Genomic DNA, 23,246 nt, shown 5'->3' with positions numbered 1-23,246 from the left:
CCTTTACGGCACAGTTTCAAGGGCACTTCTCATTCCTTTTTGCCCTCTTCTCTCCAGAAACACTGGCTTTCCAAGACTGCCTCCTTGAGTTGTGTGTACCTTTTATTTCTGGACTGCTCTGACCTACCGAAACTCTTTGTTAGTATCTTCATACTAAAAGTGGGTTTTCTTTTCTGGGGAGCAATTTTAGTTCCATCTTATGCTCTCCATCCTCCTCTTTCTTGTATGCACTTCTCTTCCCACCTACATCTCACCTTACTTTCCTTGAAGGGTTGTGATGAACATTTGAGAAATATCTCCACCAGAAATTGCTGGCATTTTGAAGCTTGTAGTATTTTCAGTTTTCTTCTTTTCTTTTTCCTTCTCCTCTTCTTTCTTTTTTGCAGCATACCTTTATTTGGCAATCAACGATTAGTTGTCATTCACATTAACTGTAGATTTTTGAAAGTGGTGACAGGTACATAGGTCACCAACATATAGAGCTTGTTTGGTGAATCTTCATCCTCATTAACATTATCTGGACAACTGCATATGGATACAGTTTAGAACGTTACTTACTCCTTTGGCCCAGACAGCTTTGTTGAGCCTCATGTCAACATGCATTTCTGGAGTTCCCATCTCCTTCATGGCAAATTTCCAGATCTCTTTGAGTGCCTGAGGGGCACACTTCCTGTAACCCAGTCCATCCATGCTTGTGAATGTTGATGGTATATTCTCTGGTCACTACCTCGTTGATGGCAGAATGATGGGAGAATGGTCCTTCTTCTCAACGCCCTTATTTGCAGGAGCCATTCTGCTGGGGCCCTGATTTGAAAAGGAAGCTTCAGTCTTCTAATTATATTAGAAGATACAGGATATTTGTGGTTTTATTTGTTCCTCTTTTTTGATCTGCATTGGATGTATTGGGATATTTGGATTTATGTAGCTGCCATAACCTTGTCTATGCAGGAAGTCTTTCCTAACATTTTGTTTTGAAACATTTGAAACCTTCAGAAAAGTTATACAAGGGAGGCCTGCATATCCTTCACCTGGATTCATAAATTTGTTACTTCGATTTATCTTCCTCTCATTCTCTTTGCACATGCACACACACACACATTTTATTCGTTGAATGATGTTTTACTAGTTGAATGACTTGAGAATAAGTTGCACAAAGACATTGTGTGTCTTTAGTCTCTTAATCTAGAGGCATTCAGTAGCCTCTTTGTTTTGCTTTGTTTTGGTTTTTTGAGACATTGACATTGACATAGTTTGAGTCCAAGCCTTGTAGATTTAAACTTGTCTGATTATTTCCTCTTGGTTAAAGTCATGATTACATTGGTAGAAATACTTTCTAAGTGATGTGACCTTTTCAGTGTATCCATCAGGAAGCTTATGATGTGATTATTACTGGTGACATTATGTTTGATTACCTGATTAAGGAAGCATCTGCCAGGTTTTTCCATTGTAAAGGTATCTTTTGCTCTCCCTACATTTTTCGCCAGCTTGTCTGAGAGTAGAGCCCAGGATGTACTGGTAGAGCAGAGGGAAGTGAGATGGGAAAGAAAAGGCAGTCCACGGAGCATGCATGGTCAAGCCAGTCACCACCAGTGGGCAACCAAACCTAATTTGACTGGGGAACTTGAGCCAATGTAGAACTCACAGCTCAGTGTTATCCCACAAAGGGGGTAAGAAATCTAGGGTCCTTAAACACCAGCTCTAGTCAGTCACTGTTAGAGGGCTGCTCCCAGGGGCATCATTTCTCTGACACTTCTAGCTTAGCATGAACAGGTACAAAAATGGGCCCTGGATGCCAAAAAAGGCCTTCAGGTAAAGAGATACAAATGTTGGCATTTGGAAGTTAGGGCAGGGTGCACTACTGTGGTAAGAGCTGAAGGGATAATTAGCAGAGCATCCATGGTATCTCTATATCTGGGTATCCCAGAACCTAGAGCTTGAGGCAAAAGCTTATGGGCTGTTATTTTTTCAGGAAGCAGAAGTAAGGAAAGGGGAATTGAGGAGAGGAGATTAAGTCGGTTCAAGAGTACATGTCCAAGCTGGCTACCGCTTGGTAACAAGGTACAACTGACTGATTTCCTAAAGCTGTCTCTCAGGAGGATGTCTGAAGTACTGTGTCCCAGGACAATACACCCGAAGGAAGAAGAATTTCTCCCTCAGCGTCTGCATCTTATTGGTAAAAGGTTTGCCCCTGGTATATTAACTCCCTGAAACTTACAGGTTGTACATGTATGGACATCAGGTGGACCCCACAGGTTCTCACACCTCAAAGGCAAGAGGGAGGCCAGGGGTGGGAGTGAGAGGCATTACCATGAGCAGGAAGTAAGGGACCAGTGGTTGTACCTATGTGCATTCATTTAAAACTCATGCCCATTTGTTCCACCTAATGACAACCAGGGTGGAAAAACTGATCAAAGGCCTCAGAGACAGACAAGGCCGAGAAGATTTGAGGTGCAGGATAAGATATGCTTCCCAGATTTGATTCTCCTTTTGTTTAACAAATATGCACATACACATATACACATTAAACATACATATAAACTTGGGGCAGCTGTGTGACTCCATTGGTTAAGCATCTGACTCTTGGTTTCGGCTTGGGTCACGATCTCATGGTTTATGAGTTTGCGCCCCTCATTGGGCTCCGCACTGTCAGCATGAAGCCTGCTTGGGATTCACGCTCTCTCCCTCTCCCTCTCTCTCAAAATAAATAAATAACTGTAAGGGGCGCCTGGGTGGCTCAGTCAGTTAAACATCCGACTTTGGCTCAGGTCATGATCTCAGGTTCATGGGTTCGAGCCCTGCATTGGGCTCTGTGCTGATAGCTTAGATCCTGGAGCCTGCTTCAAATACTGTGTCTCCCTCTCTCTCCATCTCCTCATGCTCTGTCTCTCTCTCAAAAATAAATAAACATTAAAAAAAAATTTAAACATAATACACACTCAATCACATATAAAAAAAAGTCATCTGTTGGTGGGGATCCAGCCAAATTTTACTTCCTTATTTTTTAATAGATGTTTCTACAATAAAGATAGTTTAATTTTATAATGGGAAAATGGTTGTGGACAGTTTTAGGAAAGGTAAGTTGTCGCGCCCCCCCCCCCGAAGAAGTAACTGGAAAAAATGTAGGAAAAATGATTCCATGTTTTACTTTATGGGCAGGGACAAAGTTGTCCTTTTCTGTCATAAGAGGTTGAATCTTTTAAGATATTGTTTAGAAAAGTATCAAGTTGCTTTTTAAGTGTGAGAAGTGTAACTTTTGCCTTATAAAGTTAGTTTGTAAAGAATTAAAAAATATGCTTTGTCTGCGTATCCTACATTATGTATTTCATTCATTCATTCATCTAGCCAGTCACTGATTTAATCACTCACCAAACCCTCCCTTCCTAGCCCTGCATGAGCAAGGTTCCATGCTAGTCATTGGGGTGCCAAGAAGAATCAAGAAGAACCTCCTGCCTTCTAGGGGTTCATATTGGAGTGGGGTGGGGGGGCCCCCCATGGATGTGGAAGAGACAGTAGTCACCGAATATTCAAATGCCTTAAATTTCCTAGCCTCTACTGCAATTAAGTTGGAGCCTTGTGACAAGAGCTGTCCAGTGAACTGTGACCAGAAGTGATCCATATCACTTCTGGCCTAAGGCAGCTATGAACCAGTGTGACTTTTCCAATTCTTTCTACCCCTGCAGTGATGACCTTGGAGGTCACGTGTGCTAGATGACACAGCAACAGTATGGCCAGGGCCACCAGACTCTTACATTTTGCATGAAGGATATATGAACCTTTATTATGTTAAATTACTCTCCCTTCTTTTTTTAAATTTTTTTTTTTTTTCAACGTTTATTTATTCTTGGGACAGAGAGAGACAGAGCATGAACGGGGGAGGGGCAGAGAGAGAGGGAGACACAGAATCGGAAACAGGCTCCAGGCTCTGAGCCATCAGCCCAGAGCCTGACGGCGGGGCTCGAACTCACGGACCGCGAGATCGTGACCTGGCTGAAGTCGGACGCTTAACCGACTGCGCCACCCAGGCGCCCCAACTCTCCCTTCTTTTTAAAAAAATGTTCATTTATTTTGAGAGAGAACACGAGTGCACATGCACAAGTGGGGCAGGGGCAGAGAGTGAGGGAGAGAGAATCCTAAGCAGGCTCCACACTGTCAGCTCAGAGCTTGACTCAGGACTGGATCCCACAATTGTGAGATCATGACCTGGGCTGAAATCAAGAGTTGCACACTTAACCAACTGAACCACCTAGGCGCCCCTCCCTCTTTTTTTTTTTTTTTATTGTGGCAAAATATATATAACATAGAATTTATCATTTTAACCATTAAAAATAAATGTTTTTAATGTTTATTTTTGAGAGAGAGACAGCATGCAAGTGGGGGAGGGGCAGAGAGAGAGAGACACACACACACACACACAGAATTTGAGTAGCTCCAGACTCTGAGCTGTCAGCACAGAGCCGGATGTGGGGCTGGAACTCACAGACTGTGAGGTCATGACCTGAGGTGAAGTTGGACGCTTAACCCACTAAGCCACCCAGGCAACCCTCCTTTTAACCATTTTTAAGTGCAATTCTGTAGCATTAGGTACCTTCCCAATATATAGCCCTTTGTTTTTAACAAATAAGTCGACAGGTGTTCATTTGAGACGCTGTGAACATCCCCCAACAACTTTTTAGTATCTAATGATTTTTGTTGGATATAATTATTAATCATATCATTATCATATGATAAATTTATGAGGTTGCTCTTATGAATATTCCCCTTTACAGATGTGGAAATTTGGGCACAGAGAGTTTGAGCAATTGCTCAATGTAAGTAACTTACTGAGTGGAACTGGGTGTTGAACCACATCTGACTTTAACGTTCAAAGCATTATTTATAGCAAGTATGGCACACTATGGCCTGTGGACCAAATCTTACACCTCTTTTTGTAATAAAGTCTTATTGGGACACAACCATGCCCATTTGTTTACATATTATCTATGGCTGCTTTCACACTAAAATGCCAGGGTTGTGTAGTCATGACAGACTACATAGCCTGCAAGTCCTAAAATAATTACTCTCTAGCACTTTACAGAAAAAGTTTGCTGACCTCTGTTTTAAAAAAAATTTTTTTTTTTAATATTTATTTTTGAGAGAGAGAGAGAGAGAGTGTGAGTAGGGGAGGGGCAGAGAGAGCTGGAGACACAGAATCTGAAGCAGGCTCCAGGCTCCTAGCTGTCCACACAGCCTGATGCAGGGCTCGAATCTATGAACCATGAGATCGTGACCTAAGCTGAAGTTGGTCGCTCAACCACCCAGGTGCCCCCCAACCTCTGCTTTATATAGTAGATATTTAATTTTTAATTTCTGTTTTTATTAAAATAATACATGTACATATATGGAAAATGAAATAGTGCTAAAAGTTTTATTTAAATTTTTTAAGTTTATTTATTTTGGGAGAGAGAGAGAGCAATCAGGAGGGTTAGAGAGAGAGGGAGAGAGAGAATCCCAAGCAGACAGCAAGCAGAGTGTGCTGTCAGCACAGAGCCCTACTCAGAGCTCGAACTCAAAAACTGTGAGATGATGACCTGAGCCAAGAGTTGAATGCTTAAACGACTGAGCCATCTACGCACCCCTAAAAGTTTTATTTTGAAAAAGAAGATCCCTGCTCCACTGTTCTCCACCCCTTGGAGACAGATCCATTTCATTCTTTTAACTCTTTTCTGCCATTTACAATTACATTCTAAATAAGATCTTCATTTCACTATTTCCTGCTGTAACAATTTTGAGTTTTGGTCTTTTTATTTTTTTATTAAAATTTTTTTCTTAACGTTTGTTTATTTTTGAGAGAGAGAGAGAGAGAGAGAGAGAGAGAGAGAGAGCATGAGCAGGGGGAGGAGCAGAGAGAGGGGGAGACCTAGAATCCAAAGCAGGCTCCAGGCTCTGAACTGTCAGCACAGAACATGGGGCTTGAACTCACAGACTGCGAGATCATGACCTCGAAGTCCCCGAAGTCGGACTCTCAACCAACTGAGCCACCCAGGCAACCCCTATTTATTTTTTAGAGAAAGAGAGGACTCAGGTGGAGGAAAGGGGCAGACAGGAGGGAGGGAGGGAGAGGGAGAGAGAGAGAGAGGGAGAGAGGAAAAATCCTAAGCAGGGTACATGCTCAGCTTGGAGCCTGATGTGGGGCTTGATCCCACAACCCTGGGACCATGACCCAAGCCAAAAGCAAGAGTTGGATGCTCAACCTACTGAACCACCCAAAGGCCTCTGCTCTTTTTTTAAAGGTAAACTCTACCCCCAAACTGAGGCTTGGACTCAAGACCTTGAGATCAAGAGTCATGTGCTCTACCAGCTGAGCCAGCCAGGCACACACCTGTTTTGTTTTGTTTTTTTAAGTTTTATTCTTTTCTTTTTAACTTTATTTTTTATTTTTTTAAATTTACATCCAAATTAGTTAGTATATAGTGAAGCAATGATTTCAGGAGTAGATTCCTTAATACCCCTTACCCATTTAGCCCACATCCGCTCCCACAGCACATCACCTGTTTTAACAGATTGTGTGTGTGTATATGTGTGTGTGTGTGTGTGTGTGTGTGTGTGTGTGTGTGCGCTAATTTCTTCACATCCTTGCTAACCTTGATTATTCACTGTCTTTTTTATTGTAGCCATACCAGTGTGTGTGAAGTGTTAAGTTTTTGTTTTTAATTCTAGTTAGTTAACATAAGGTGTAATAATTAGTTTCAGGTGTCCAATATAGTGATTGTGTTATAGCAATTTAGATATTATTGACTAATCTAGTTAGGCTATTCCTTTTTTAGTGCCAAGTTATAAATATCTCATTCTTAGCTGGAATGTAATGTTTTATGATCATTTATGTAAAAATTTTTTTGATGTTTATTTTTTAAAGTTTATTTATTTTTGAGAGGGAAGGAGAGAAAGCACAAGCAGGAGAGGGGCAGAGACAGAGGGGAACAGAGGATCTGAAGCAGGCTCTGTGCTGACAGCAGAGAGCCTGATGCAGGGCTTGAACCCACTAACTGCAAGATCATGACCTGAGCCACCCAGGCACCCCAATCTTTGTTTATTTTTGAGACAGAGATAGAGTGTGAGTGGGGGAGGGGTAGAGAGAGAGGAAGGCACAGAATCTGAAACAGGCTCCAGGCTCTGAGCTGTCAGCACAGAGCCCGGCGTGGGGCTCAAACTCACAAGTCATGAGATCATGACGCCTAACTGACTGAGCCACCCAGGCACCCTGGTTTTATGATCATTTAAATAGTTTTTTGCATTTTCATCATCCTGTATATATGAAAATTGACATGCACCTAGCCGTAGCCAACATTTATTTAGTACTTCATGTGGCACTATTCTAATGCAGTTTTCATGCAGCATCATGTTAATCTCGACAGAACCCTTAGGAAGTGATAGTATTATTATGGCCATTTTCTAGATGAGAAAACATCATTTAGAGAGATTATGTGATTTTCCCCTTGGTCAAGCAGCCAGTGGGTGATAGAAGCAGAAGCTGACAGAACTTGAGCCCTTAAATATTGTATTGTAATGCTGTATGGAGAGTCCTACTACTTGATATTCCTAGATTTGTAGTTTTACTGTCAGCAAATAACCTGGAGACTACAACACGTAAGTTTGCTGAGGCACAAGCCTTTTTTTTTTTTTTTTTTTTTTTTTTTTTTTTGCCAAGTACTGTTTATTTTGCACGTGCCCACAGCAAGTTTGCACTAGTAACTGTATTCTATAATAGTAGGCCAGGGCTAGGTGGTGCCAAGAAGAATGACATGCAGAAAAGAACAGGAAGGCAAACATCAGGAGCAAATAATTCTTAATTTTTTTTTAACAAATACACTAAAGGATCATGCAATAGCACCAGCATTGGATGCAGTCCTGGGGTACCGGTCTGTACACCCCTTTGCAACTGGTTCCATGATAGCAGAATCTGTCATTTCACCTTTATTGTTTTCAGTGACCCCTGTGTTACCTTCAAAATAGAAAAACACACCATCTTTTCTCCGGTAAGACTTTCATTATCCAGTTATCACTGCTGGATGTACTTTCTTTCTGGGCTCTGGTTTGCCTTTCTTCACTGTGGCCATCCCCATGTCACCCACGCCAGCAGCAGGACGTGTATTTAGTGCCTTATCCCCTTTACAGAGATGACATACAGACTCTGGGCTCCTGTGTGGTCAGCATAGTGGATCATGGCTCCTACTGGAAGACCCAGGGAAATCCGGAATTTCACATCGGAGGACTCACCACATCCTCACTTCCACATCTGGAATGCCAGAAGGGGACAGAAAGGCTGAGGCCTAACTCTGAATCCGTTTGATTTGAGACAGGTGTGGGGTAATTAGGTAGAGGATCCTTCTGAGGGTCATTCTGTTTTTTAGTGGACTATAAACATTTGCCAATCTCAGTCTAATGCATTGGCTCTCAAACTAGAGTGTGTATCCGAATCCCTCAGTGGGCAAGTACAGACTCCTGGGCCTCATCTCTAGTTTCTGATCCAGTAGGTCTAGGGTAGGGCCTGAGGATTTGCACTTCTAATAAGTTCCCAGGTGATGCTGACTGGTCTAACGCTGTACTTTTCCTGAATGTTAGGGTCGTCTGTACTGCCTTCTCTTCCTCTTTAATTTTCCTATCTATTAGTCTTCTGCTTCCAGCTAGCTTGTTAGTTCCTGGAAAGCAGTTCAGTTATTGTGGCTTATATTTCTATTTTGACCCCACTGAAGCCAGGATCATGTTGCTCATATACTAGGTAGTAATCAGGTGAGTGTTTCCTGTCCTTTGGAGATTTTTTGTAATTTTGGCTTTTTGCATTATAAATATTGCAATTAGAATACATTCTAATTGTAAAATTCACTTAAAATTTTTTTTCATGTTTATTTTTGAGAGAGAGAGAAGAGCATGGTGCAAATGGGGGAGGGGCAGAGAGAGGGGAGACAGAGATCTGAAGCAGGCTCTGCAGTGCCAGCACAGAGCCTGATATGGGGCTCTAACTCATGAACCATTAAACCATGACCTGAAGTCAGATATTTAACCCACTGAGCCACCCAGGCACCCCTAAAAATCACCTTTATTAGCAGCACCATCACCCTAGTAAGAAGAAAAAAAATTTTTTAAGTAGGCTACACTCTCCACATGGGGCTTGACATCATGACTCTGAGATCAAAAGTTGCATGCTCTAGCATGTTCCAGGCAGCCAGGCAGGCACCCCCACTCCAGCAAAAATTTTAACAGAAAGATAGAAGTGGACGCTAAAGGATCTCAGTGGCCTATTGGATGATAGCACTGAGGAACTTAGTCCTTGACTGGGGCAGTGCTTATAAAAAAGTGTCAAGTAAATTAAGTGATTTGTAGGATACTGCATCTGGATGCTTTCATCTGAGTTTTAGTAGAGGCTCTTGCCTTTTACATTTAGCATTCTTTGAGATCTTTTTTAATCTTCTGTTTCTGTAGAAGTCCCCCAGAATCAGCATGTCCGTGACTGAGGAGGCGATTCTCGGAGGCCGTGGCAGCCATCCTTCTGCTGGTGGCAGTTCTGTGTTATGCTTTGGACAGGTAACTGTGTGTTTTCTCTCATACCTGGCAAGAATGAGGTGAAGTGAAAAGATATGAGAAAGTAACTTGTAGAGCACTGTCATATACGTGGGTGCTATTTATCATCAGTGGTTTTTCCTTTAGGTGCATTATTTGGGAGTCTGGTGAACTCTCAGGGCATTTTGGACTTTTAGCACCAAAAGACTGATGGTACTGGAGATTAGATTTACATTGTGTTTATTTTCTTGGATAGGCTCCATATTCATATGGTATAACATTCAAAATGGAACGTAGACTATATGCGAATGAAAAGTCTCACTACTTCCCCATCACTCCTGTTCCCTTTTTGGAGGCATCCAGAGTTTCTGGTGTCATATTCTCTGTGGAGATATGCTGTGCACATAAAAGAGATTCTTAGTTTGTCCCCTCAAATTCTATCTTTGTCTTTACCAGAGATCTGTTTGTGAGCATTTATTTTGTTTACATAGGGCAAGGGGAGAACTGCCAAGGGGACAAAAATCAAAACAAGTAGTAGTATATTATCTGTGTATACAATGGAAAATAAATGTTGAATTAGAGAGAGGTATAAAACTTTGGAGAGGATGGTGGATTTCCCCTACTCCATCGCGGGCATAAATGTCATATACAGACCCCGAGGTGGGACATTTCAGTTTATGAATTCTCAAGTTTACTTGAGAAAGTTTTGTAAGGATGGTAGTAACACCTAAGGCATTGGCTCTCAAAATGTGGTCCAGTGACCCCTGAGGGGCCACAAGACTTTTCAGAGTCCATGGGGTCGAAATGATTTCCATAATAACACTAACATACCACTTGCCTTTTCCACTCATTCTCTTGTAAGCGAGTGAACAGTGGGACTTCCAAGGGAATACACAGCATGTGATGACGCTGCTTTGAGGCTGATGGAAGATGTGCCTTAAGAGTTTCTCAGTTTTAATTCCCGATATGGATAGATATAACCTACATAAACAAAAGCTCTTAGGATCCTCAGTACATTTTAAGAGTGTAAAAGGGTCTGGAGACCAAAACAGTTGGAGACTTGCTGACATAAGGAATGGAGGAAATGCCAATTTAATTTTTCCTTTCTGGATTGCAGTGTCAGTACACAGCAGAAGAGTATCAGGCCATCCAGAAAGCTCTGAGGCAAAGGCTGGGCCCAGAATACATCAGTAGCCGAATGGCTGGAGGCGGCCAGAGGGTAGGAGAGTTTATATGCTTACGAAGTGGGTGCCCATATAGCTGGCTACTCAGATGATCTCGCCAGCTCCCTCTCTGGGTCCTCATGGATTCAGAAGGTCTCTAGTCCTAGGTGTTTCTGAGTGTCTTTGGGAGGGGATGGGTTCCAGCCTTCAGTGTCATCTGAAGTGACCCAAGTTTTGTCTTGAGACTTCCATACCTGCCATCTTGGGGTTTTTATACCATCTTTTAAAACTGTTTCTTTTGCTTCTAATTGTATCTTCTGTGTATATTTTTGGTCTTCTATAATATATGTCAACCCGAGCCTTGTACATTTTTGGGAACTGAGTTTTGGAAACTGATAGGTGAGTGGATATCTTGCCCCTCTGAGTTTAGTCCCTTCCCTCAGACAAAATATTAGTTCTAACTGGTTTCTTCTGGAAGATCTTTGAAATAAGGTCACTGAGAATTTCCCTGGAATGTTTAAGGGCAGTTTTGCCAAAAAAGCTGGTAAGGAATAAATTAAGTAAATTTTGATTCACATTTAAGTATGGCAAGGAATTTTAACAAGCCCCTTTTCTCCCCCCGTTTAATTTCTTTTTCCAGGTATGTTACATCGAGGGTCACAGGGTAATTAATCTGGCCAATGAGATGTTTGGTTACAATGGCTGGGCACACTCTATCACACAGCAGAATGTGGGTATGTTTCCTGGCAATGACAACTTCTTTCCCTTACTTTGGCACTAATTTCTGATGAGAGTATTTTGTGGGTGAGGATGTAGGGTAGGTATATTTGGTTGCCAGCAGAGGAATGTGGGTGAGGCACAGGGATCAGAATCCTCTTCAACTGGTTCTCTTTCCCACTCCTAGATTTTGTTGACCTTAACAATGGCAAGTTCTACGTGGGAGTCTGTGCATTTGTGAGAGTCCAGTTGAAGGTGAGGGTGATGGAATAGACCTGCTGCCTCTGAGGACCGGGTGGGCGGTGAGAGAGAATGAGCAGGTAGAGAATTCTCTGGACGGTGGCACAGCCAAGCTGGAGAGCTAGGCGCTAGAGCTGTGGCTCAGCCAGTGTTCTTTGGGATGGTGGTAGCCAAACATTCTTACTCATGTGTCCCTAAATGAATTGTGAAAAACTCTTGTTTTCTTGCACATTTTAAGTTTACTCCTAAAAGTTTTCACCGTAAGTATGAATACAGGTCCTCTGCCTTTCAAGTTTGTGCTATGCCGCTTTGCGTTTATGGAAGACCTACACTGGTACCTGTTTTCACTTAAATGAAAGAAATCCAAAGAGGATTTTCACTTTTATGACAAAAAGTGAACCCTGGCAGCAAGAGTGACCCTGCCAAGCTCCTCAGCATCAAGCTCCTATAGCTTTGAACTATATCTGTGAGCAAATATGCTTTATTTTGATTTATTTTGTGCCTCCATTAGCAGGATGTGTCCTGATGTATCAGAGAAGCCTAATAGAGGCCATTATTTATTTATTTATTTATTTATTTACTTGTTTGTTTGTCTTCAGAGAGAGAGAGAGAGAGAGAGGGAGAGAGAATGCTTGCGCGAGTAGGGGAGGGGCAGAGAGATTGGGAGAATCCTGAGCAGGTTCTGCACTGTTAGCACAGAGCCCAGTGCTGGGCTTGAACTCCCAAAACTGTGAGATCATGACCTGAGCAGAAATCAGGTGTTGGATGCTTAACTGACTGAGCCACCCACGTGCCACAAAAGAGGTTAGTTTTTGGATCTGGGAATGCTCAAAAAATTTTCCATACAAATTAATGGTACTTCTTTGCTTTATGCTACTTTGGCAAATGAAAGCTTTCATAAGAATGTTCTACTTCTGGGTAATGGGAGAAAGCTGTAGTTGCAAGGGTATATTTCTTGGCATATTGTAAAATTTGACTTTTTTTTTTTTAATGTTTATTTATTTTTGAGAGAGAGTGTGTGCATGAGTTGGGGAGGGGCGGAGAGAGAGAAAACCCCAAGCAGTCTCTGCTCTGTCAGTGCAGATCTTGATGCGGGGCTTGATAGCACAAATTGTGAGTTCATGACTGGAGCCTAAATCGAGTTGGACACTTAACCAACTGAGCTACCCAGGCGCCCCCAAATTTGACATTCTAAAATAAATGTATCTTTTTCTTCCTTTTTTTTTTTTTATCCACATATAGTTAACATACTGGGATATTTTAGTTCCAGGTGTGCAATATAGTGATTCTTCTAAAATAAATGTGTTGTATCTTTTTCTTCCTTTTTTTTTTAATCCACATATAGTTAACATACTGGGATATTTTAGTTCCAGGTGTGCAATATAGTGATTCAACAATTCTGTACATTTCTCATGGCTCATCAGGATAATTGTACTCTTAATCTCCTTTATCTGTTCCTCCCATAGTTTTTTGTTGCATCATTTTTAAATATACCAATGGATTTTCAATAATAGGTGATTAAATACTGTCATCTATTTAAAAAAATACATGAGCAAGGTGTTCTTTAATCATGAGAAATTTTACATTGTTTTTTCTTGAACTCCTGTTCTATTTCACCAGTGGCTTTATACTAATATAATATATCAATATATATAAAACAATGTTTGGAATGTATATGTTTGGAACCTTGTTAATAACCTTAGTATAATTCCTCTCTGTGTGTATGTATATATAAAAGTAATTTTTTTGAGTAAATTTTCAGTGACCTTAGGTCTTTAAATTTTTTAAAATTTGGGGCACCTGGGTGGCTCAGTTGGTTGAGTGTCTGACTTTGGCTCAGGTCATGATTTCACAGTTCGTGGGTTTGAGCCCTGTGTCAGTCTCTGTGCTGACAGCTCAGAGCCTGAAGCCTTCTTTGGGTTCTGTGTCTCCCTCTCTCTATCCCTCCTCTGCTTGTGCTGTGTCTTGCTCTGCCTCTCAAAAATAAATAAATGTTAAGAAAAAAAATAAATTATACAAAATCTGGATTGAATTACTATTATAGGTATTATTAACACACAATTGATTAGTCAGTTGTGTCTGTGAGGGAGACAACATAACTACATTAAAATTTGTATACTTAATAAAAATAAATTTTTGTGGAAAATGTATTTCTTGGGGCGCCTGGGTGGCGCAGTCGGTTAAGCGTCCGACTTCAGGCAGGTCACGATCTTGCGGTCCGTGAGTTCAAGCCCCGCGTCGGGCTCTGGGCTGATGGCTCAGAGCCTGGAGCCTGTTTCCGACTCTGTGTCTCCCTCTCTCTCTGCCCCTCGCCCGTTCATGCTCTGTCTCTCTCTGTCCCAAAAATAAATAAACGTTGGAAAAAAAAAAAATTAAAAAAAAAAAAAAAAAAAGAAAATGTATTTCTTAATGAGATGGATGAGGCTTTTTCTTTTTGGATAGTTTATATATCCATAGTTTATTTTTTAAATTAAATTAAATTTTTAAAATATGTCCATAGTTTAATATTATTTTTTCCTAGACAGACCATTCAACATTAATTCTATTCTAACTTCTTATTTTTAGTAAATAGTACTGAAAAACCTTATTCACATAATAAACTGGGAATGGAGAGTTTTGTTATAGTGTCACTCATTTCTTTGAATTAACTTTCTGAGTTATATAAAAAATCACAGAGTGTGGGGCGGGGGCACCTGGGTGTCTCAGTCAGTTAAGTGTCTGACTTTGGCTCAGGTCATGATCTCACTGTTCCTGAGTTCAAACCCCGTGTCTGACTCTGTGCTGACAGCTGGAGCCTGAAGCCTGTTTTGAATTCTGTGTCTCCCTCTCTCTCTGCCCCTACCCTGCTCACGCATTGTCTCTGTCTCTGTTTCTCTCTCTCAAAAATAAACATTAAAAATTTTAAAAAAAAAATCACAGAGTGCTATCATCTAAAATTATATTTAGTTCTCTATCAGCTAATAACTCAATCAGGTCTACTTTCATTTTTGGTGAAAGCCAGAAATGGACACCACCTGACTAGTGAAAAGATTTAATATCCAATCATTAGAGTCGTTAAATATAATATTTCACATTTTCTTTTTGTTCAGTGTCCCAGAGGTTTTTATACCTTGGGGTCATGCACCCTAGTGAGATTTAGGGTGGGTTAGCTGTATGCCTTTTTAAGTAAAAGAGGAGGTGGGAAGGGAGAATTGTCTCACATACTTCCCAGCAGATAAGATAAAGGACATAGTGCTGGAAATTAATTCTCTTACAGTTCTTGGTGCCCATTCATGTGCCCTTTAGCAAGGCTCCTGAGTTAATATGTGCCCAGTGTGGGCACTGTTCAGGGCAAAAAGAGTTGTGTGACAGGGACACACGACTGCAGCTCTTCATGTTGGGCTCTTCCCCCCACAGGACGGCTCATATCATGAAGATGTGGGCTATGGGGTCAGTGAGGGCCTCAAGTCAAAAGCCTTGTCTTTGGAGAAGGCAAGGAAGGAGGCGGTGACAGATGGGCTGAAGCGGGCGCTGAGGTAAGCAAAAGCTAGAGTCTGACCTGCTTCATTTTGATTCTTGTTTCAGAGCAGTTTTGTTTTGTTTTAGTTTGTTTAGAATGTAATACGTTCATGTGGTACAAAAATCAAAATAACCTGAGTCTCCCTCTCCCCTGTATCTCTTGGCCCCGTTTCCTGTTCTCCTGCGTGTCCCCCATGCTGCTTTATGCTTAGTCAGTCTCCCCTCTTGGGAACACATGGTAGAATACTATCTTCTCTGTTCTGTGTTCGATTTTGCACACCCACTGCCTCAGTCATGGATCGGAGACCTTTCCACATGGGTACGAGACAGCTTCCCCATTAAGCAGTTTTTCATTGTGTATGTACAGCTTAGTTACATAGAACAGGGTATTTTGCCTTTTTTTTTTTTTTTTTTTTTTTGGCCTTTGAGAATTGAAGTGAATTGAATCACTAGAAAAACACATGTATGAATGAACATCCACTACAAACTTGCGGTACATAACCAGGCATCCTGAGTGAAGAGCTTCTGTCAGGGAGGATTGTGCTCTAAGTGTGTGTAGCCCACTGTTGCTGGGGAATTGGAGCAGTCCTCAGAAGAAATCTCTGCTCTGGAATTGGTGCTCCACGGCAGGAGGTAGCTAAGGAGTCTTTTCATAGTCCTTGCCTCATGCTGAGGGCAGGGATGGTGCTGTATTCTGAGAACCTACAACTAAAGCAGTGCATGAATGTGGCAGGTGCTCAGTAAACATTTTTGGATGTATATTAGGGTCCTTCTCTGCCACAGTTGAGAAGCAACTTGCACAGAGATTCTAACTGTGTTCTCTGATATTACCATGTAATAATTCTCAACCTGTTTCACTCTTTTTTTTTCCTTACTCTTAGAAGTTTTGGGAATGCACTTGGAAATTGTATTCTGGACAAAGACTATCTGAGGTCACTAAATAAGCTTCCACGCCAGGTATGTTAGAAATGGATGAATGGAATGCATTGCAGTAAAGATATTACTGATTCCCTTGTGTCATGGGTGACTGCGGATGGAGAGAGAAGAAGGGGAGACTCAGCCCTTTAGAGGGTCTGGAATGTGTATTTCTGACTTGTTTGATATCAGAGCAACAGGAACCAATGGCCTTGTTTTACAGATGAGGACATTGAAGCCCAGAGAATGTATGCTAGTTGTTTCTTCTACATGGAGCGCTGTGTTCGGGAATGGTCTGAGAACCCTGCAGCACCACCATTTCTTATAAACACTGAGAACCACACCTCTTCCACCTTCTTGCTTTTCCTTAGCTGGAGTGGATTTAAGGTGTAGATCCTCTTGTTTCTGTCTCTGCCTATCGCACGAGCTGAGACTTTGCGAGAGAGGGGTCTGGAAATCGTGTATCCCCTGTAGTCACTCTTGGCCTGGGCTGAGTCGGGTTCTGGAATATTCCTGGTGCCTGGAGGAGTGGCTGCCTTCCCCATGACATTCTCTGAGGCCCCGGGGAGCATTCCCTGTCTTGTACTCGAGGGGCTCTTGGGGTGGAGACCCTAACAGAGGCATGTGTCAATTGGCATCTGTCAAAACTCCACTCTTTCCCTTGTTAAGATCCTTTTACACGTTATTAGGCTTGTATTTTCTTAAGGCCTTTTGCATCTGTGTTTGTTAGGGATATCACTCGTAAGTTTTTTTTTTCCTCTCTTTTTTAAATTGTGGTAAAAAACACATAACAAAATTTACCATTTTAGCCATTTGTAAGTGTACAGTTCACTGATGAAACAGATTTCCAGAACTTTTTAATCTTGAGGTACTGCAACTCGATACCCAAAACACAGCCCCCCTTTCCCCCTTCTCATAGCCCCTGGTTACCACATTCCACTTAACTGTCTATGAATTTGACTACTTTAGATGCCTCATGTAAGTGGAATCATGCTGTTTGTTTTTTTTGACTGACTTATTTCATTTAGCGTAATGTCCTCGTTTCATCTATGTTGTGGCCTGTTGATTTGTTGATGATTTTTCTCTTGCTGCTTCCAAGATTTCTCTTTGTCTTTGACTTTTTAAAAATTGAGATATAAGTGACATATAACATTATTTTAGTTTAGGTATACAACATAATAATTTGATATTTGTATATGTTATGAAATGAATGACATAATAAGTCTCATTAACATCCATCACCATACCTAGTTACACATTTTTTTTGATAACTTTTAAGATTTACTCTTTTAGCAACTTTCAGATATACAATACAATATTATTAGCTACAGTCACTATACTGTACATTACATTCCCATGACGTATTTTTATAACTGGAGGTTTGTACTTTTTGACCCCCTTCACCCATTTTGCCTGTTACCTACTGTATCCCTGGCAACCACCAATCTGTTCTCTGTACCTATGAGCTCTTTTTTTTTTTTCTCCTGCAGATTCTGCATATAAGTGAGATACAATGTTTGTCTTTCTCTATCTGACTCATTCCACTTAGCATAATGCCCTTGAGGTGCATCCACGTTGTGGCAAATAGCAAGTTTCCTTCTTTATGGCTGAGTAATATTCCATTGCATGTGTACTACATTTTCTTTATCCGTTCATCCGTGGATGGACACTTAGGTTATTTCCATATGAACATGGGGAGCAGATACGTTTTTGAGTTAGTGTTTTTGTTTTCTTTGGATAAATATCCAGAAGTGGACTTGGTGAATCACATGGTAGTTCTATTTTTAATTTTTTGAGGAACCTCCATACTGTTTTCCACAGTGGCTGCACCAGTTTTCATTCCCACCACTAGTGCACAAGGTTTCACCTTTCTCCACATCCTTGCCAACGCTTTTTATTTTTTTGATAATAGCCACTCTGACAGGTGTGAGGTGATATCTCATTGTGGTTTTGATTTGCATTTCCCTGATCATGAGTGATGTTGAGTATCTTTCCGTGTGTCTGTTGACCATCTACGTGTCTTCTTTGGAAAAATGTCTATATAGATCCAGTTCCCATTTTTTAATTGGATTGTTTATTTTCTTGCTATTGAGTTCTTTACATATTTTGGATATTAACTCCTTATTGATTATATCATTTACAAATTTTTAAAAAAAATATAATTTGTTGTCAAATTGGCTTCCATACAACACCCAGTTCTCTTCCCAACAAGTGCCCTCAATGCCCATCACCGACTTTCCCCTCTCCCCTACGCCCCATCAACCCTCAGTTTGTTCTCTGTATTAAGAGTCTCTTATGGTTTGCCTCCCTCCCTCTCTGTTTGTAACATTTTTCACCCTTCCCTTCCCCCATGGTCTTCTGTTAAGTTTCTCAAGATCCACATATGAGTGAAAACATATGGTATCTGTCTTTCTCTGACTGACTTATTTTGCTTAGCATAATACCCTCCAGTTCCATCATTTACAAATATTTTCACCCATGCAGTAGGTAACCTTTTCATGTTGACAGTTTCTGTTGCTATACAAAAGCATTTTAGTTTGATGTAGTCCTGCCTGTTTATTTTTTCTTTTGTTGGCTCTGCTTTGGTGTCACATTCAAAAAGTCATCACCAAAACCAGTGTTAAGGAGCTTATCACCTGTGTTTTTTTCTAGGAGTTGCATGGTTTCTGGTCTTACACTCATGTCTGTACTTCATTTTGTGTATATTTGTATATTGTGTCAGATAGTGGTCTGGTTTCATTCTTTGCACGGGCTATCCATTTTTCCAACACCATTTATTGAAGAGACTGTCCTTTTGACATTGTACATTCTTGGCATCTTTGTCATAAATTTGTTGATCATATAAACGGGTTTATTTCTGAGCTCTCCTTTCTTTTCCATTGATCTATGTGTCTTTATGAAAATACTGTTTTGGTTACTATAGCTTTGTAATATAGTTTGAAATCAGGTAGCATGATGCCTCCAGCTTTGTTCTCAATATTGCTTCGGTTATTTGGGGTCTTTTGTGGTTCCATACAAACGTTAGGATTGTTTGTTCTATTTCTGTGGAAAATGCCGTTGGCATTTTGATAGGTATTACATCGAATCTGTAGATTGTTTTGGGTTGTTTAGGCATTTTAACAATATTAATTCTTCCAATCCATACCATGAAATACCTTTCCATTTGTTCTTCAGTTTCCTTCATTAGCGTCTTGTAGTTTTCAGTGTATGGGTCTTTTACTTCCTTGGTTCATTTATTGCTAAGTATTTTATTCTTTTTGATGCAATTGTAAATAGGTTTGTTTTCTTAATTTCTCTTTCTGGTAGTTTGTAACTAGTGTGTTGTCTTTGACTTTTGGCAGTTTGATTATAATGTGTTTTGGTGTGAGCTTCTTTGGGTTTAGTTTAGTTAGCCTCTTTGGGCTTCTTGAATGTATACATATTCTTTCCTCAGATTTTGGAAGTTTTGGGCCCATTATTTCCTCAGATAATCTCTCTGCCCCTTTCTCTTTCTCTTCTTCTGAGATTCTTGTAATATATAGTGTGACAGGTGTCCTATAGGCCCCCTTAAGCTTGGTCATATTTCTGCATTCTTCCTTTGGTTTGCTTCTCTGAGATGATTTCAAATGACCTGTCTTCCTGTGGGCTGATCCTTTCCTCTGTCAGATCGAGTGTGCTATAGAATCCCTCCAGTGAATTTTTCAGCTGTTACTATATTTTTCAGCTCTGGAACTTGTTAGTTGCTATTTAATAGTTTTTCTTTGTTGATGTTCTCATTTCATCCATGCATCATTTTCCTAATTTCATTAGCTGTCTGTGTTCTCTTTTAGCTGATTGAGCATTTATGATAGTTATTTTAAATTCTTTGTTAGGCAGTTTATAGATTGCATTTTTTTTAGAGTCTGTTTTTGGAGTTTTATTTTGTTACTTTGGTCCACATTTCCCTGTTTCTTTAAATGCCATATGATCTTTTGTTGAGATGTGGCATTTAAGAAAACAACCACCAGTCCCAGTCTTTATGTACTGGTTTTGTGCAGGGCAAGAACTTTACCAGTTGGCCCACCTAGAGGTTCTAGGACCTCTCAAACCTCTTATGATCTCTTTCTCCTGGCATCTCACTGCATAACTGTAGCTCCAAGGTGTTCTTGTGCTCATCTCTGTTTTTAGTGGCTTTCAAACTCTGCTGCTGGTCTCATCATTGTGCTGAGTCAGGTGAGACAGAAAGCAATGCCATGGGCAGCTCTAGACAAGCCACAACATTGGATGCACAGTCTACTCCTTTGTTTCCATCCCAGAGGAAGAGCTCAGTACGTGAGGTTTCTTCCTGGTTGTGCTACTCACTGCTGGGTAGGGGCAGGGGCGGGGCACAAGTGGCCACGCAAAATGCCAGGAGTTTTCCTACCCCTTTTGCTGGATTCTTGTCTTGGTTTTATGCTGGCTTGAGGCCTGTCGCTTCTTAGCTGGTCACCGGGGTTCTCAGAAAGGTATTCTAGTTTGTATCTTGGTAACTCAGTGTCTCTAGGGGAAGGGCCCGTGGAGCTTCTGAGTCTGCCATTCTGCTAACATCCTCCCTTTCTTTTTTACTCTTAGTTTTTAAATGAATTAAAAAAAAAATTTTTTTTTAATGTTTATTTATTTTTGAGAGAGAGACAGAGCACAGGCAAGGGAGGGGCAGAGAGAGGGGGGTACATAGAATCCAAAGCAGCCTGCAGGCTCTGAGCTGTCAGCACAGAGCCTGACGTGGGGCTTGAACTCAGGAACTGTGAGATCGTGACCTGAGCCGAAGTCGGAGGCTTAACCGACTGAGCCACCCAGGTGCCCCAGTTTTTAAGTGAATTTTTAAAATGAAGTGCAAATTATACACAGAAAACTGTATAATTCATAATGGCACAGCCTGATGAATATTTAGTAGTGAACACAGCTATTTATCTCCCAGATAAAAAAACATTACCAGTACCCCAAAGCCCCCATTTGCCACTCCCATTCACTACCTTGACTTCTCTTTTGAAAAGTAACTACTGTCCAGACTTCTCTATTCTGTTAGCCTCATAGATTTCCTTCCCTTCCCTTTCATTTCTTTTTCTTTTCTTTCTTTTCTTCCTCTCTTTCTGTAATATACACCCAATGTGGGGCTCAAAGTCACAACCCTGAGATCAAGGATTGGATGCTCTACCAACTAAGCCAGTCAGGTGCCCCAGTCTTGTAGGTTTTTTGTTTTTGCACTTTATATAAATGAAATTGTATAGTTTGTGCTTTATAAAAATCCATTGAAGTGTTAACATGTACATATAAACATGTAGAAAAGTACACATATCATAAATGTTCAGCTTGATGAGCATAGCCATAGAACCATCTGAAATCAAATCAAAATATTATCAGTGTCTCAGAAGCCTCAATAGTGTTCCTTGCAGTGACTGCAAAGCTCTCCCCTCCTCATCACTACTAAGGAAAACCTCTTTTAACAACATAGGTTAGTTGGCCTTTTTGCACCTTGGGGAATCAAACAGTATGAACTGTTCTGTGTCTGGCTTTCAATTGACATGTTTGTGAGATTCACTCATGTCACATGTAGCATTTTCACTGCTGTATACTTTTCTATTGTGTGAATATAGCACAGCTCATTTTCCCATTCTGTCTAATAGACGGAGTTTTGGAGTAGTTTTTGGTTGTTTTGAATAGGGCTGCGGTTAGCATTCTTGCATGTCTTTTGGTGCATACACACCCATTTATCTTGGGAATGAATTATTGGGTCGGGTCAGAGAATAGGCATATGCTTCGTTTTAGATCTTTCCAGTGTTCATTGTGGTTGTATTAATGTACACTCCTGCACTGTGGTTTATAGTTTCAGCTGTTTCAGGTCTCTGGCAGCACTTAGCATTGTGAGTCTTTCAAACTTTTTTCAAAGTTCATTTTTTTTTTGTAGTAAAATATATATAACAAAACTTATCATCTTAACCATTTTAAGTGTAGTTAGTGGTGTTATAAACCTTCCTTCTGTTGTACAGCTGTCACCACTGTCCATTTCTATAACTCTCTTTTTACCAAACTGAAAGTGTAACAGTAGCTTCCTGCTTCCTTTTCCCTGTAGCCCCTGGCAGCTGCCATTCTACCTTCTGCCTCGTTTTTTTGACTACTCTAAGTATGTACCTCCTGTACATGGAATCATACATATTTGCTCTTTTTTTTTTTTTTTAAATATTTTTTTTCAACGTTTTTATTTATTTTTGGGACAGAGAGAGACAGAGCATGAACGGGGGAGGGGCAGAGAGAGAGGGAGACACAGAATCGGAAACAGGCTCCAGGCTCCGAGCCATCAGCCCAGAGCCCGACGCGGGGCTCGAACTCGCGGACCGCGAGATCGTGACCTGGCTGAAGTCGGATGCTTAACCGACTGCGCCACCCAGGCGCCCCATATTTGCTCTTTTGTGACTGGCCTATTTCACTTAGCATAATGTCCTCAGTGTTCATCTGTGTTGCATACGCTATTTTATTTTATTATTTTATTTAAAAATTTTTATTTTTACATAATCTCTACACCCATTGTGGGGCTCGAACTCATGACCCCAAGATCCAGAGTTGCATGCTCCACCTACTGAGGCAGCCACGTGCCCCAAGCTCATTTATTTTTAACCTACTCATTTACTTTCCAATGTAGATTAGAAATTTCATAATGTAATGAAATTATTTTCAGGTTATTAATTACAAATTTTATTTTTTTGAGAGAGAGAATCCTAAGCAGGCTCCACAGCACATTGCCCAATGCAGGGCTCAATTTCACGATCGTGAGATCATGACCTGAGCTGAAATCAAGAGTCATTCGCTTAACTGACTGAGCCACCAGGTGCCCCTCAGATTATCTTTATTAAAATTAGCATCCATATGAATCGAGACAGTTCTCCCAAGTGAAAAGCTCTGGGTTTCTATAGTGCTCAGGGCCTGGAAGTAGAACATATTGCCAAATGCCATGAAGTACAGTTAGTTCTCACATTTGGTGAGATGCAGGAACTACCCCAAATTGGGAGACGTCAGTGCTTTCCAAGTCTTCTTCCTCCTGTCATTTGAAGGACACTTAGTTGTGCCGTAGCAACCTGTGAGTGTTGTACTGAGGAGAGTTGTATTTTGGGGGAAGTCCTGGAAGAAAGGCCAGAGAAAGTACAGGCCTCCACAAGGAGTATGTGTGATCATTCCCACGAAAAAGAG

At 40.9% G+C, this 23,246-nt stretch overlaps 1 protein-coding gene and 1 pseudogene across 3 annotated transcripts in view; one reads left to right on the top strand and one right to left on the bottom strand.

Annotated features, from left to right (window-relative positions):
* The window catches only part of RAD52 (RAD52 DNA repair protein), a 33,999-nt gene that overhangs the window by 7,045 nt on the left and 3,708 nt on the right, over positions 1-23,246 (top strand). Inside the window, exons 2-7 of one of the 3 annotated variants that reach the window (XM_040462863.1) lie at positions 9,457-9,558; positions 10,652-10,753; positions 11,338-11,431; positions 11,602-11,669; positions 15,051-15,169; positions 16,037-16,109. In XM_040462863.1, the coding sequence (XP_040318797.1) occupies positions 9,475-9,558; positions 10,652-10,753; positions 11,338-11,431; positions 11,602-11,669; positions 15,051-15,169; positions 16,037-16,109 (540 nt within the window). In that variant the 5' untranslated portion in view covers positions 9,457-9,474. Of the gene's footprint in view, positions 1-9,456; positions 9,559-10,651; positions 10,754-11,337; positions 11,432-11,601; positions 11,670-15,050; positions 15,170-16,033; positions 16,110-23,246 lie in introns of all 3 variants that reach the window. The other 2 variants (XM_040462862.1, XM_040462864.1) reach the window with 2 other exon arrangements.
* Positions 7,811-8,272, bottom strand: LOC121022051 (60S ribosomal protein L23-like; annotated as a pseudogene).

Source organism: Herpailurus yagouaroundi, unplaced genomic scaffold (assembly GCF_014898765.1).
Source record: "Herpailurus yagouaroundi ecotype Mexico unplaced genomic scaffold, PumYag 355, whole genome shotgun sequence".
Taxonomy (NCBI): domain Eukaryota; kingdom Metazoa; phylum Chordata; class Mammalia; order Carnivora; family Felidae; genus Herpailurus; species Herpailurus yagouaroundi.
The sequence above is the reverse complement of the archived record's forward strand: the minus strand, read 5'-3'. Positions and strand labels throughout refer to the sequence as shown.